The 12,635-nt window shown below is 40.0% G+C and overlaps 1 protein-coding gene and 1 pseudogene across 1 annotated transcript; both read right to left on the bottom strand.

Moving 5' to 3' along the window:
• Nucleotides 1–5,470: 5,470 nt before the first annotated feature.
• Nucleotides 5,471–7,606, bottom strand: LOC120024120 (annotated as a pseudogene).
• A 283-nt stretch (nt 7,607–7,889) lies between these two features.
• LOC120024119 (cell cycle control protein 50A-like) lies at nt 7,890–12,417 on the bottom strand. The gene is made up of 7 exons (XM_038968268.1): nt 11,962–12,417; nt 10,726–10,845; nt 10,349–10,456; nt 10,082–10,169; nt 9,855–9,998; nt 9,554–9,760; nt 7,890–9,075 (listed from the first exon to the last, which is right to left on the bottom strand). The coding sequence occupies exons 1-7, from the start codon at nt 12,193–12,195 to the stop codon at nt 8,882–8,884; spliced, it is 1,095 nt and encodes a 364-aa protein (XP_038824196.1). The 5' UTR covers nt 12,196–12,417; the 3' UTR covers nt 7,890–8,881.
• Between the last annotated feature and the right edge of the window lie 218 nt (nt 12,418–12,635).

Here is a 12,635-nt window from a genome sequence, read left to right as displayed (position 1 = left end):
ATTAAGGAAGTTTCCTTTAAAATTATTCATAAATATTATCCTTCCAACCACGATATGAAGAAGTTTAAGGAAAACATCAACTCAAATTGCTCCTTTTGTAATGACCACCCAGAAACAGTGTTGCATCTTTTTTGGCATTGTATTCATGTAAGAAAACTGTGGCAAGACATCAGTAGATTTATAATTGAACACATTTATGAAGATCTTACACTATTGTGGAGAGATGTACTGCTTGGATTCTTTACATACGATAGAAATAAGCTGAAACATTTTTATGTAATTAATTTCATTATTCTTTTGGCCAAATTTCATATTCACAAATGTAAATTTACAAACAAAAAAACACATTTTCTTACCTTACAAAAAGAAATTGAACTATATTTTAAGACAATTAAATACTCTACTAACAAAAAAGCTGTTAGAATAATAAGTGTCTGTATGTCCTTGTGTAATGTGATATTGTACCCCCTAGCCCCGCCCCCTATCCCCCCTAGCCCAATTGTCCTTTGTATATTATTTATATATACTTGTGTTCCCACATGTACTTCCTGTATTGATTTGTTAAGAAGAAGAAAAAAAAGGAAATGGTGCTTCGTTGTGTTTTTATGCAGATTTTAGAATATTCGCATGAAAATCTGTCGCCATTTGGAAGGAAACCTACCTACTGGTAATAATTCCCATCATGAGAATGGCATTAGTAGCAAACCAGACATGAACAAGATTAGCTATGTTTCCATTAACATGTTCAGGGAGTTTTTGTCAACATTTAGAAAGTTCGCATGGAAAATAGATTAAACATTTGCCTGCTAGGGTGCGCTTCCATTTAACTATCTTGTGTCGATAAAAACAGCTGGACGTAATGACGTCACACTCAGTAACAACGTCACTGCCCATCCCTTCCTTCAGGCTATGCTCAAATCCTACACCCCAACCCGAGCATTCCGTTCTGCCACCTCTAGTCTCTTGGCCCTCCCACCTCTATAGGAGGGCAGCTGTGGCGCAGCCCAGTCCAAGCTCTTCTCTGTCCTAGCATCTGTCCTGGCATGGAGAAGCTAGGACAGCAGAGTCCCTGCCCATCTTCCAAAAGCACCTGAAACCCTACCTCTTCAAAGAGTATTTTACATAATCCCATCCTCACCTCGACCCCCCCCCCCCCCTTTCTAGCTCTGACTTTGCTGTGACTACTATATTGAGGAAAAGTGTAGCCTACTTACTATGCCTGTGATATGTGGATGTCTCACCTAGCTATCTGAAGTCGCTCTGGATAAGAGCTCTGCTTAATGACTAAAATGTAAAAACATTTTTTTTTCACTTAAACTTAGTGTTGAATAAAAATAAAAGTGTTTCTATTACTCTTTTAGGCAAATTCCGCATTGGTGACAGCCTGTAGTCTACCCTCCCACCTATCTGTTTCATGTCTCAGGTAGCCTGGGAAATCCAGCATGGATGGAATGCAATAATTGACTAATATTTGCCATATTCTAATCATTCTCATGTGCCAATGTATCACCAAGGTCCGTGCCATGGTGAGACTTGCACTCCTGTAGATCTGAAATAATTGGATGGTGAAACTAGCTAGCCAACTAGAAAGCAAGGCAAAGCAATTCAGCCATTATTGAAAGTCAGGACAATCCTTGTCTCGCAAAGATACATTTTTATAGTTGATAAAAATATATTTTTTCAAGCACTGGGCCTAGGCATTTAGAATAAAATGTGAAGTTAAGTTTTATAGTTACGTAATGACACGTACAGTGCATACTTCAAAATTATTTGGCAATTATCATTTATTCAGTTTCCAGCATTGGTCACAATTTAAAAAAGTTAGACAAAAAAAAAATGTTACCATTTTGTAAATCTATAGAAAATGTTTCATATACAATTCTCCTGCCATTTCCACTACACATTTTTTTATGCAAAAAAAATGTTATGCAACAACTAACAGTGTGTGTTGTAGAACATGTGAGCCCAGGAGCTGCAGTCACTCCTTGAGGAAACCTGCACAAACCAGTTCATATATGACATGCGCAGATCCTGCAATGAAATATAAGAGGTTATTAATAATTAAATAGTCTTATTTCAAAAGGTACTGAGCAACTTAAAGTGGTAATGTACAAACAGAATTGTGCCTGGATTTTTTGAGGCTACTGGAGTAGCCTATTCCATTCTCATCTATCAAATACATATGCTATAATCTATAGCCTAACAGATCATTTTTAAAAACAACTTTTTCAAATGAACGTTATTGATTATTGACGTGTTATTGAAATGAAAACAGAGAACTTTTTCAGACGAGAGAATTCAGTTTCCCGACCATCGGTCTATCATAATGTAAAACCCAATAATTTCCCTTGAAGACATTGCCCTCTAGCGGCTCAAAAGGCAAAATGCACATGCAAAAGCCCTGCAGCGATGCTTTCTGGTGCATTGCTTCAGAAAAAGCTCGGTAATTAAAAAATAAATAAACATTTCATGAACGTCTGAAACAAAAAAATTGAAACTTTTTATCTGCTATACAACACTGTAAGATGCATAGCGTATCAAATCCCCAACAAAAAAGTAAACAATAGAGCAAATTGCATCTCATGACATTTTCCCACGATCTAGTCCCGATTTCTGTAGGCTAGAGCTCAAGGACATTCCAAAATAGGAACGTCATTCTAATCGTAGATATACTAATATATTTACAAAGTATCATTTGATGACAATATTAACACTGCCCTTGGCCTAATGTGCCCTTGGTTTGGAACTATAAGGTACTAATCTTACAGACAAGTTTTAATAACGGAGCCACACTGCAAAAGTGGGGAACACTTGGTCACATGTAGAAGATAAAATCAATTACTACTTAAACAAATACCAAAGTGTTTTTCCATTGCAATGTTAAAATATACCATTGAAGTTGGACCTTAAATGGTACACTTGTGTTTATAATAAGATCTGTACGTACAGTGCATTCGGAAAGTATTCAGACCCTTTGACTTTTTCCACATTTTATTACCTTACAGCCTTATTCTAAAATTTATTAAATCGATTTTTTTCTACAATTTTTTTTTTTTTTAAGTGAAGGAGTCTGAATACTTTCAAAATGCACCATACCTGCTGCCTATTAACAATGCTGTTCATGTCTGGTTTACTACTAATGAGATTGTCATTATGGGAATTATTACCAGTGCTGTAAATGGAAATTAATATTTCCTTCAGAAGTTTCCTGAATGGATATACAGTGCATTTGGAAAGTATTCAGACCCCTTGACTTTTTCCACATTTTGTTACGTTACAGCCTTATTCTAAAATTGATTCAATATTTTTTTCCTCAATCTAAAAACAATACCCCATAATGAAAAAGCGAAAACAGGTTTAGAGATCTTTGCAAATGTATTAAAAATAAAAAAAACTGATATACCTAATATACTAAGTATTCAGACCCTTTGCTATGAGACTCAAAATTGAGCTCAGGTGCATTGATCACCCTTGAAATGTTTCCACAAATTGGAGTCCACCTGTGGTAAATTCAATTGATTGGACATGATTTGGATTGGCACACGCCTGTCTATATAAGGTCCCACAGTTGACAGCGTAAATAAGGTATTTCAGTTTTTAATACATTTGCAAACATCTCTAAACCTGTCAGAGAAAAAAACCAAGCCATGAGGTCGAAGGTATTGTCCGTAGAGCTCAGAGACAGGATTGCGTGGAGGCACAGATCTGTGGAAGGGTAGCAAAACATTTCTGCAGCATTGAAGGTCCCCAAGAACACAGTGGCCTCCATCATTCTTAAATTGAAGAAGTTTGGAACCGCCAAGACTCTTCCTAGAGTTGGCCGCCCTGCCAAACTGAGCACTCGGGGGAGAAGGGCCTTGGCCAGGGGTGACCAAGAACCCGACGGTCACTCTGATAGAGCTCAAGAGTTTCTCTGTGGAGATGGGAGAACCTTCCAGAAGGACAACCATCTCTGCAGCACTCAGGCCTTTATGGTAGAGTGGCCAGACAGAAGCCACTCCTCAGTAAAAGGCACAACAGCCCTCTTGGAGTTTGGCAAAAGACACCTAAAGGACTCTCAGACCATGAGAAACAAAAGACACCTAAAGGACTCTCAGACCATGAGAAACAAGATTCTCTGGTCTGATGAAGCCAAGACTGAACTCTTTGGCCTGAATGCCAAGCGTCACGTCTGGAGGAAACCTGCCACCATCTCGAACGGAGAAGCGTGTTTTTTTTTTAGCTGGAGGGACTGGGAGACTAGTCAGGATCAAGGGAAAGATGAACAGAGCAAAGTAGAGAGATCCTTGATGAAAACCTGCTCCAGAGCGCTCAGAACCTCATACTGGGGCGAAGGTTCACCTTCCATCAGGACAACGACCCTAAGCACAAAGCCAAGAGAACGCAGGAGTGGCTTCGGGACAAGTCTCTGAATGTCCTTGAGTGGCCCAGCCAGAGCCTGGACTTGAACCCGATCAAACATCTCCGGAGAGACCTGAAAATAGCTTTGCAGCGACGCTCCCCATCCAACCTATCAGAGCTTAAGAGGATCTGGAGAGAATGGGAGAAACTCCCCAAATACAGGTGTGCCAAGCTTGTAGCGTCATACCCAAGAAGACTCTAGGCTGTAATCGCGGCCAAAGGTGCTTCAACAAAGTACTGAGTAAAGGGTCTGAATACTTATGTATAATGTGACATTCCCATTTCATTTTTTTATATAAATTAGCAAACATTTCTAAAAAACTGTTTTTGCTTTGTCATTATGTAGTAGTAGTGTGTAGATTGATGAGGGGGGGAAAATAATTTAATCCATTTTAGAATAAGGCTGTAACGTAACAAAATGTGGGTCTGAATACTTTCCCCATGTACTGTAGCCTAGCGGTTAAGAGCGTTGGGCCAGAAATTGAAAGGTAGCTGGTTTGAATCCCTGATCCCATTGGGTGAATCATCTGTTGATGTGCCCTTGAGCAAGGCAGTTACCCCTAATTGCTCCTGTATGTCACGCTGGATAAGAGCTTCTGCTAAATGACCAAAATGTTAACGTCTTATTGGACAAAAAAAAAAAAAAAACACACCAGGAAATCAGCTAATAATGTTCCGGCCCCCTGACCACTCGCTCAATAAGAAGAAAAAAATTAAAAATAACTTGACCTTGGCTGAATCTAGTTGATGAGCCCTGGTCTATACACTGGTTGTATCAACATTGTTCTACGTAATTTCAATACGTAAAACAATTAACATTGTTTATTCAGTTTAGTTTAAAGGATACACCATAACGAATGTCATCCACACAGCAGGTGGCCATCCTATCACCTCTGACCACAAAACACCTGCCGTCATTTTCTGTTCGTTTTCAGACGATTCTACATGTTGAATCAGCACCGTTCGTCGCCACACAACAGGTGATCTACTTCACACAGGCAACGTTCGTTATGGTTTGTCCTGTACTTAAAATATACATTTAAACACATACAAAAAGGACGAATGACACTTCATTATGAGGCATATTTAATCATCCTAAGTTACAATAAATAAATAAATATTGATCCCATGAAACAGAAACCATTATGACAGGACAAATCAACCCCCTGAGGACATGGAGACAATGTTTTACAACTAACAGGGTGTATTGTAGAACATGTGAGCCCAGGAGCTGCAGTCACTCCTTCTTCTTGGGGAAAGATGCACAAACCAGCTCATATATGACATATGCAGATCCTGCAATGAAATGTAAGACGTTATTACTATTTAAATAAAGTGTATTACAAAAAGGTACTGAGCAATATAATGTGGTAATGTACAACCAGACTAAACCAAGATCTTATGTCTACATGGATTAGTTTGCCATGGAGTCCATCTGTACTCACCCAGAATAGTGAGTGCCATTGTTGTTCTGTATAGGATAGCGTCGCTGACACCCCCTTTCAAATGAATTGGAATCTCATTGTCCTCCTGGTGAAGAAAAATATACCGTATTAAATTCATGTAATGCACAGCAACATACAGTACAAGCATCCTGCATCCTTTAAGCTCACCAAAGCTGTGGTGTTCTCTTTTGGCGCATTTCCAATGAGGATTCACCCCAGTGTTATAACCGAAAGGCTCAGACAATGTTTCCATCTACACAGGCCAGCACCCTATGTCTCACTGAGCCATGACTCCGGCGGACCTGCTCTGACTTGGAGCTAAGGCAAGGCCCTAGGTACTTTTCAGCTTGCATTTACATAGCAATGCCTAACTGTGAACTTTAACACCATCTCACAAAGCAGAGGTTGTTGATTCTGCTCATCACAAGTTTAGTGTCACACTCCTGATATAAACACAATAATACTAGAGCCTACATTAACATAAAACACTGGCGGCCCACTAGTGTGGGTGTAAGTCTCAAGGGAAAAGCATCATTTGAGTGGACATTGACTTACTTTAATTTATCTTTTCATCTCCTAGTAGAGCAAAGGGATTCAACAGTGCATCTCCAGAGAACTCTATCTGGGTGGTTGAGTGGTCATTAATGCCCACAAATTGACCATTCTAACCACAGAATGCAACAAGTACATTCCAGCAATCCAGCCATTACACTTTTAATTATTTACAGCAAGATCTGCACCAAGTTTTAGAAAGCATTTAAAAGCAACACAGTTTGCACAATCACTTATTGAAAAGCAGCCAATGATGAGGCAGTGGCATCACTCTCCCCTGATCAGTTGCCAGTGGTAATTAGAGTCAGACATGGGTTTCTCATCCATCTCACAACATTGATACCGTCCCAAATGGCACCCTTTTCCCTATTTAAGGCACTACTTTAGACGAGGGCCCATAGGTCTCTGGTCAAAAGTAGTGCACTATGTATGGAATAGGGTGCCATTAGGGACACAATATTTGACTGTTTTCAGTTTACACCCAGCATGCAAAGCATTAACTCCAACCCAATGAGCTTCTGTCAATCAGATATACTTATCCATCAACTATATGTAACTCAGGCTTCATTGGAGGGGAACTACAAGTGGACAGGTGGACATGTCACCAGTCATCAAAACATAAATATCACTTTGTCAACAATAATTTCAAGCTACATTTTCCATGACATTAAACTAAAAATCAAAGAGTAGATTTGAATGTCATATTTTAAGGACATTGCCTATTAAAGCCGTCAGCCATATAAACCCTGTCAATTACCTGGAAATGCTTCTGCTTCTATGTGACCTTGTTCTCCAACTGCCTGCGGGAGCTGCTGCTCAGCGTCCGCCGCGACACATGCTGGAGCGCCTGTCAAATTACGAAAAAGAAGCATCAATTTCAAGCCCATCGGCACTGTAGTTTTACAGATATATTTTAAGATCAGCGCTGGCTTGGAATAGGCCGCTATCTACCTGTGTATTTAACCAAGTTAATTTGCCATAAACACAAGTAAATTAAAAAAAAGTTTAGTAGATAACGTTAGCAAGCTTGCTACCTGTAAGTTAAATGGCTAGCTAGTAGTTGCCACTACCTGTCATCCCATGACCGCTAAAGGCTAATTATGCTACTCGTCTTCTAGGATGCATAACCGATTCCGTTGAATACAGATATTAACAACTGCAATCAAAACATGACTAAATCGATATCTTACTTGAATGTGTCGGTACATCTTTTCCCCACGTCAGTCGTCGTACAAGGACACAGTAACACCACGTTTCCGCTAGTTTCTTTGGAGGATTTACTGACGCGTCAGGAAAGGGGGCATACTGCCACATACTGGGCAGGAGTGTGAACTTGGAGAATAACCAAGCCAACACCAGCTACTGTATCTGGGCTATAAAAGTACTGCCAAAAGTGGCTCAAGATTCAAACATTATATTAAGTATACATTCACTTTTTCAATTTTGAAACATTTCCCCAACCATTTTCAAATAAAATTCTGGTTAACAACATGAGTTGTCCAGACATTATTTTATTTGTCAAGCAACAGGCGTATAATCTCCAGGTAACAGGTAACTCGTGCAAAACATATTTCACCAATTTGCAACAATCTTAGTAAGAAAATAAATAAGGATGTTTTTCAATAGATAAAAATAAAATGAATGCTAGACTGGTCCAAGGTATGTCTGTGTTCTTGCCTACTTATTTGCCATGCTAAACATGTTTTACATAATGAATTTGCAAGAATGCAGAAACAGACTGGCACCCAGGCTACATGGAGCTTTGGTCCCTGAAAACCTTGAAATGGACTATTTTCATTTGCGTTATGTTACTTAAACTTGACTCTGCATATTTTAGGCAGCTGAACAAAATTACTATTTATACACTGAGAAAATAAGTTCTAACGTACATTGAAAACATTGCAAGCCTTCCATACCGCTTGATCTGAAAATCTGTGCACAACCTTGTGCAATCTATAGAGACCTATCTGTAGTGTAAACAGACCAGAAATATGTTCCTCAAACTACTGTATGTAACAAGAACATACTTGTATGAATAAACAGCCTTGACTCAAAGCAATTCAACATTTAGCCTAACAGACTGTTCCAATTCGCTTGACCATATTCAAACATTATTTTAAATAATTTATTCATATAGAAGTAAACTAATAAACATCTATGACTGACACACACATATTTCTGCATTAAAACGGTACTATCTGCACATTGATGTAGCGTCATTACATTTCAACTTACTGTCAATACAACATCTTGACAGAAAAACCTACGTTAACTGCATAGCTTTCTGACCATGAAAAATAAATACGAGTGAACTCTCCCCTGACGTCTTTGCTCTTCCAATACTTGCACAGCACTTTTGACAAGCAGGCCATTCTTACACACAGTACACAAGCCAGACACAAGAGACCACCAGTGCTTGTAATTAGCCACTGGTTACACCCATGCCTCTGCTAGCCAGCATGCAACATACATACAAGATGTCTTTAGTTAGGGATGTCAGCGGTGTTGTTGCGACTGCCATATTTGTGGTGGATGATGAGGAGGACCACTCCCAGGAAGAAGCAGACGGAGCCCACAGTGATGTAAGCGATGCCCAGGAAAGGGTTCTTGCCCCCCATCCAGGAGATGGTGCTCAGGATCACACGCTTCCGGCCCTCAAAGCTACGAACAGGATAGTCTAGGATCAACTCATTAAGGAAGACTCAACAAATGCTCAACTTCAGACCCATTTAACTTACAAAATAACTCTAGCAAGAAGGATCTTAAAAGGGAGTGGCTCCTGATCCGTGATTGGATCTTTTATTTCTGAGGCTCAGACAGAAAAGATAGTCATGATCAGGAGAGTCACTGCCATCTTAAAAACATATCATACAATAACAATGTGGACTGGTATTAAATAATTTGTAGTCTATATTAGTGGAAACAACAAAGAAAGACAGTATTCGTCATCACCCAGCTGGTGAAACCTATTGTTATTAGCAAGTGAAGGAATGGCCCACTACTGAACACAGCCCAACATTGACCTGGTCTGTTTGACCTATTATGACAATGACTGATTTGAACATTCCTATTACATCAGAACACAAGCTATCATTCCACAAACCCAAACTTCCGGTACAGCTGTATCATTTGAACAGCTGTCAGTGAAAGGATACTGTAGGTGACTTCCAGGGTGTAGTTGCCACGGGGAAGTGTCGGCGTCATGTTGTTCTTCTTTTGGATAATACGGTACAGTTTACGGAAAGTGGGGAGGGCGGCTGTACGCATCCACACAATGAAGTCCTCATTGATGAAGCCGTTATTCTCAGCGTCTGTGTCTAGTTCATAGACAGGCTTGCGCCAGTTGATCGGCTTCGTTGTACCTGGGTGAGGAAATGATAGTGAGATTCCTAGTAAAAAAAAAATTAGACTCTTTATCATCTTCAATAGTAACAATTCTGCTGAGTGCTTGCTCACCTTGAAAAGCACTTGTGAGGTTGGGGTTGCCTCCTGGATTCCTGAACTTCACATGCTTATCTGTCCACCAAGCGATCCCCTTCTTCATCAGAGGAATTTGGATTCTTGTGCCATTAGGGTCAATGTAATACAGGTCCAAAGTGTCTGAGGAAAAGATCATGAATAAACAGAGCTGCTCCTATTGCAATTCTAGTAATGCTGGTCTAAAAAAGTCTTAACGGTCTTACCATTAAACATGCTGTTGGCGATTGCACCACAGGGAGCAATTGGCATTTTTTCATTGCGAGCATAGGGCTCACACTCTTTACTGGGGTTCTGTGGATATTGCAAGCAGACATGTAACGTTAGATCATTGCACAGAACATCTTGCCAATTTGATGGAAATGTCAGATAACTAAAGATGTAAAATTGTTGATGATCAGTCAAAAGTCATTGCAGAGATTCAGGAAAGCAGTGTGAAAACAGGTACCCTGTTTTAAAGGCATAATATGTACCATTAGAGAGGTGGTGTCACCATTCAGTTGACTGTCATCCCTGGACTTGACATAGCGCCGGTGATTTTGGTAGAAGTTGGACAGGCCATAATACATGAATACGTTGCTCTGTTGAGACAAAATTATATTCAATGTTCATGATGATCACATTTCAAATTCAGAAACATACATGGGGGTACTTAGCCTTTCAACAGGGGGTACTTGAGAAGACTGATGAGACCCTAGGCCCACTGGTAAAACGCACAAGGGGGTAATTCAAGGGTACTCCAGGCAGAGCAAAATTCAGTTGGTAGGAATAGTAGCCGGAAAAGGTTGGTAACCACTGACATAGTGTATAGGTTTCTATTTGGGATGCAGACATCATGCTTCATACTTACTTCAAAGGGCTGTTCCAGAGAGAAGGGCAGTGCACAGGTGCATGGTCTTGTGCTGTTCCAACTAAAGCTCTGGGAGCAGTTGAAGCATGGGCTGGACATGTCAGTCCCAGTATAATCAATCTGTAATGACATGTGTACATCAAAACAGCATTTCCAAATGGCTGGAAATCTGCTGCCTAACATTATTTCAAATGAATTGATTTGTTTTATTTAACCTTTAACAGGCAAGTCAGTTACGAACAAATTCTTATTTACAATGACGGCCTACTAATCCACAAATGGTGCACCTGTGACCTGATATCAAATACAGTACATTAACAAGATTCCGAGCCTACAGTTACGCTTGTTTACACTGAGATGCACTGGGGTCTGAACACAATCATGGTTAGATTAAGACACCGCGGCCAATCAGCTCCTTTGTTATTCAACGTGACATGCCAATTCAAGATGGCTGATATGGCTACTGCTAGCTAGCATGAAGACAAAAGGGTCAGTTTTCTGGGAAAGACTAGCAGTTTTTCGATCTTCTCGATGTATCAGTTTGGATATAGGTACAATTTGGAATACAGTGGCACATCCCATCCCTGCATTGAGGTACATTGTGTCTTAATCTAACCATGACTGTGTTCTGACGCAAGTGCAGCTAAGAGAGAACAAGCATGAAGCGGTAGGGTCGGAATCTGTTGGCTACAAATACATAAGCCATGGTCTAATTAAGCAATAAGGCACGAGGGGGTGTGGTATTTGGCAAATATACCATATGCTAAGGGCTGTTCTTACACGCATTGCGGAGTGCCTGGATACAGCCCATAGCCGTGGTATTGTAAGCACAACCCCGAGGTGCCTTATTGCTATTATAAACTGCTTACAATTGTAATTAAATTAGTAAAAATAAATGTCATACCCGTGCTATATGGTCTCATATACCACGGCATACAGCCAATCAGCATTCAGTTTCTAATGGCCTTTGTAGAACTTGTTTGTGTTTAGGCTATATTTTGTTGATACAGATCATCATGAGAAACAACACTGGGGGGAGTAAATATACAAGCAAATAGTGATTTTGAGGCACATGGAAGTGTGTAAAAAGTAGCTTTTTTTTGTTTTTTGGTGGCGGGATCAGGCTTCTCCATACACCTGTCCCATCCCCCTCCCTAGTACTAAAGGTGCCCCCTTTCTCTTGGACTTAAGTACAGTAGGCAGCTAGCTAAGGATCCCGGATAGCACGGGCCTTACCTCGAACTCCTTGATGTTGTTGGACGTGACGTAGAGGCCGATACCAATGGGGATGAAGATAAGCCCGATAACGAAGAAAGCTGGAAGAACTGTGCCCGCTGTCAGGATGGGTTGCCAAGCAGGTAATCGTTGTTGTTTAAACGCTGTGTTATCGGGCTTTTTATTCTGGATGGTCCCACCACCAGGTGCGGCGACGTGACCGTCTTCCTTCGCGTTGTAGCTCGACGCCATCATGGCTTCACTCAGAACGATTCTGTTCTAAAATAAAACAACCAGTGGCAGCTATTATAGCGAGACTCCCTGAAGCTAACAATTTAGCCGAGACAAGTATGATAATGCTCTGATAAATAAGGTATAATTGTGGTCGCTTTCTATAGGTTATTTCGCAAGATAACTCATTTTAACTAAATATAGCTACCCCAGCGTTACGAACAGCCAAGTCAGGAAGTTTTTTTTTGTTTTTTGCTTTTGACATACGTGATGACATCATCAACTATGATGAACGTTTCACCAGTGACAAAATCTCATTTTCATTCATAGTATAATTTTAATTCTAATTATTTTCTAATGTAATAAAATATGTTTTTGTTTTGCCCAATACATTGATGTTGACCTGAATTGACCAAAACCATGGTCTTGATTTGTCTACTTGGAGATCAAATGATGAATCCTCA

This window comes from Salvelinus namaycush, chromosome 29 (genome assembly GCF_016432855.1).
Source record: "Salvelinus namaycush isolate Seneca chromosome 29, SaNama_1.0, whole genome shotgun sequence".
Lineage (NCBI taxonomy): Eukaryota > Metazoa > Chordata > Actinopteri > Salmoniformes > Salmonidae > Salvelinus > Salvelinus namaycush.
Note: the sequence above shows the minus strand (reverse complement) of the source record. Positions and strands in the feature narration are given on the sequence as shown.

Excerpts from the sequence above, each read along its gene's own strand:
- LOC120024119 (XM_038968268.1), bottom strand. The coding sequence starts at position 12,195 with ATGATGGCGTCGAGCTACAACGCGAAGGAAGACGGTCACGTCGCCGCA. Across the intron at positions 10,170-10,348 it reads GTGACACCACCTCTCTAATG|AACCCCAGTAAAGAGTGTGA; the intron begins GTACATATTATG and ends CAATATCCACAG. Across the intron at positions 9,076-9,553 it reads CACCCTGGAAGTCACCTACA|ACTATCCTGTTCGTAGCTTT; the intron begins GTATCCTTTCAC and ends AGTTGATCCTAG.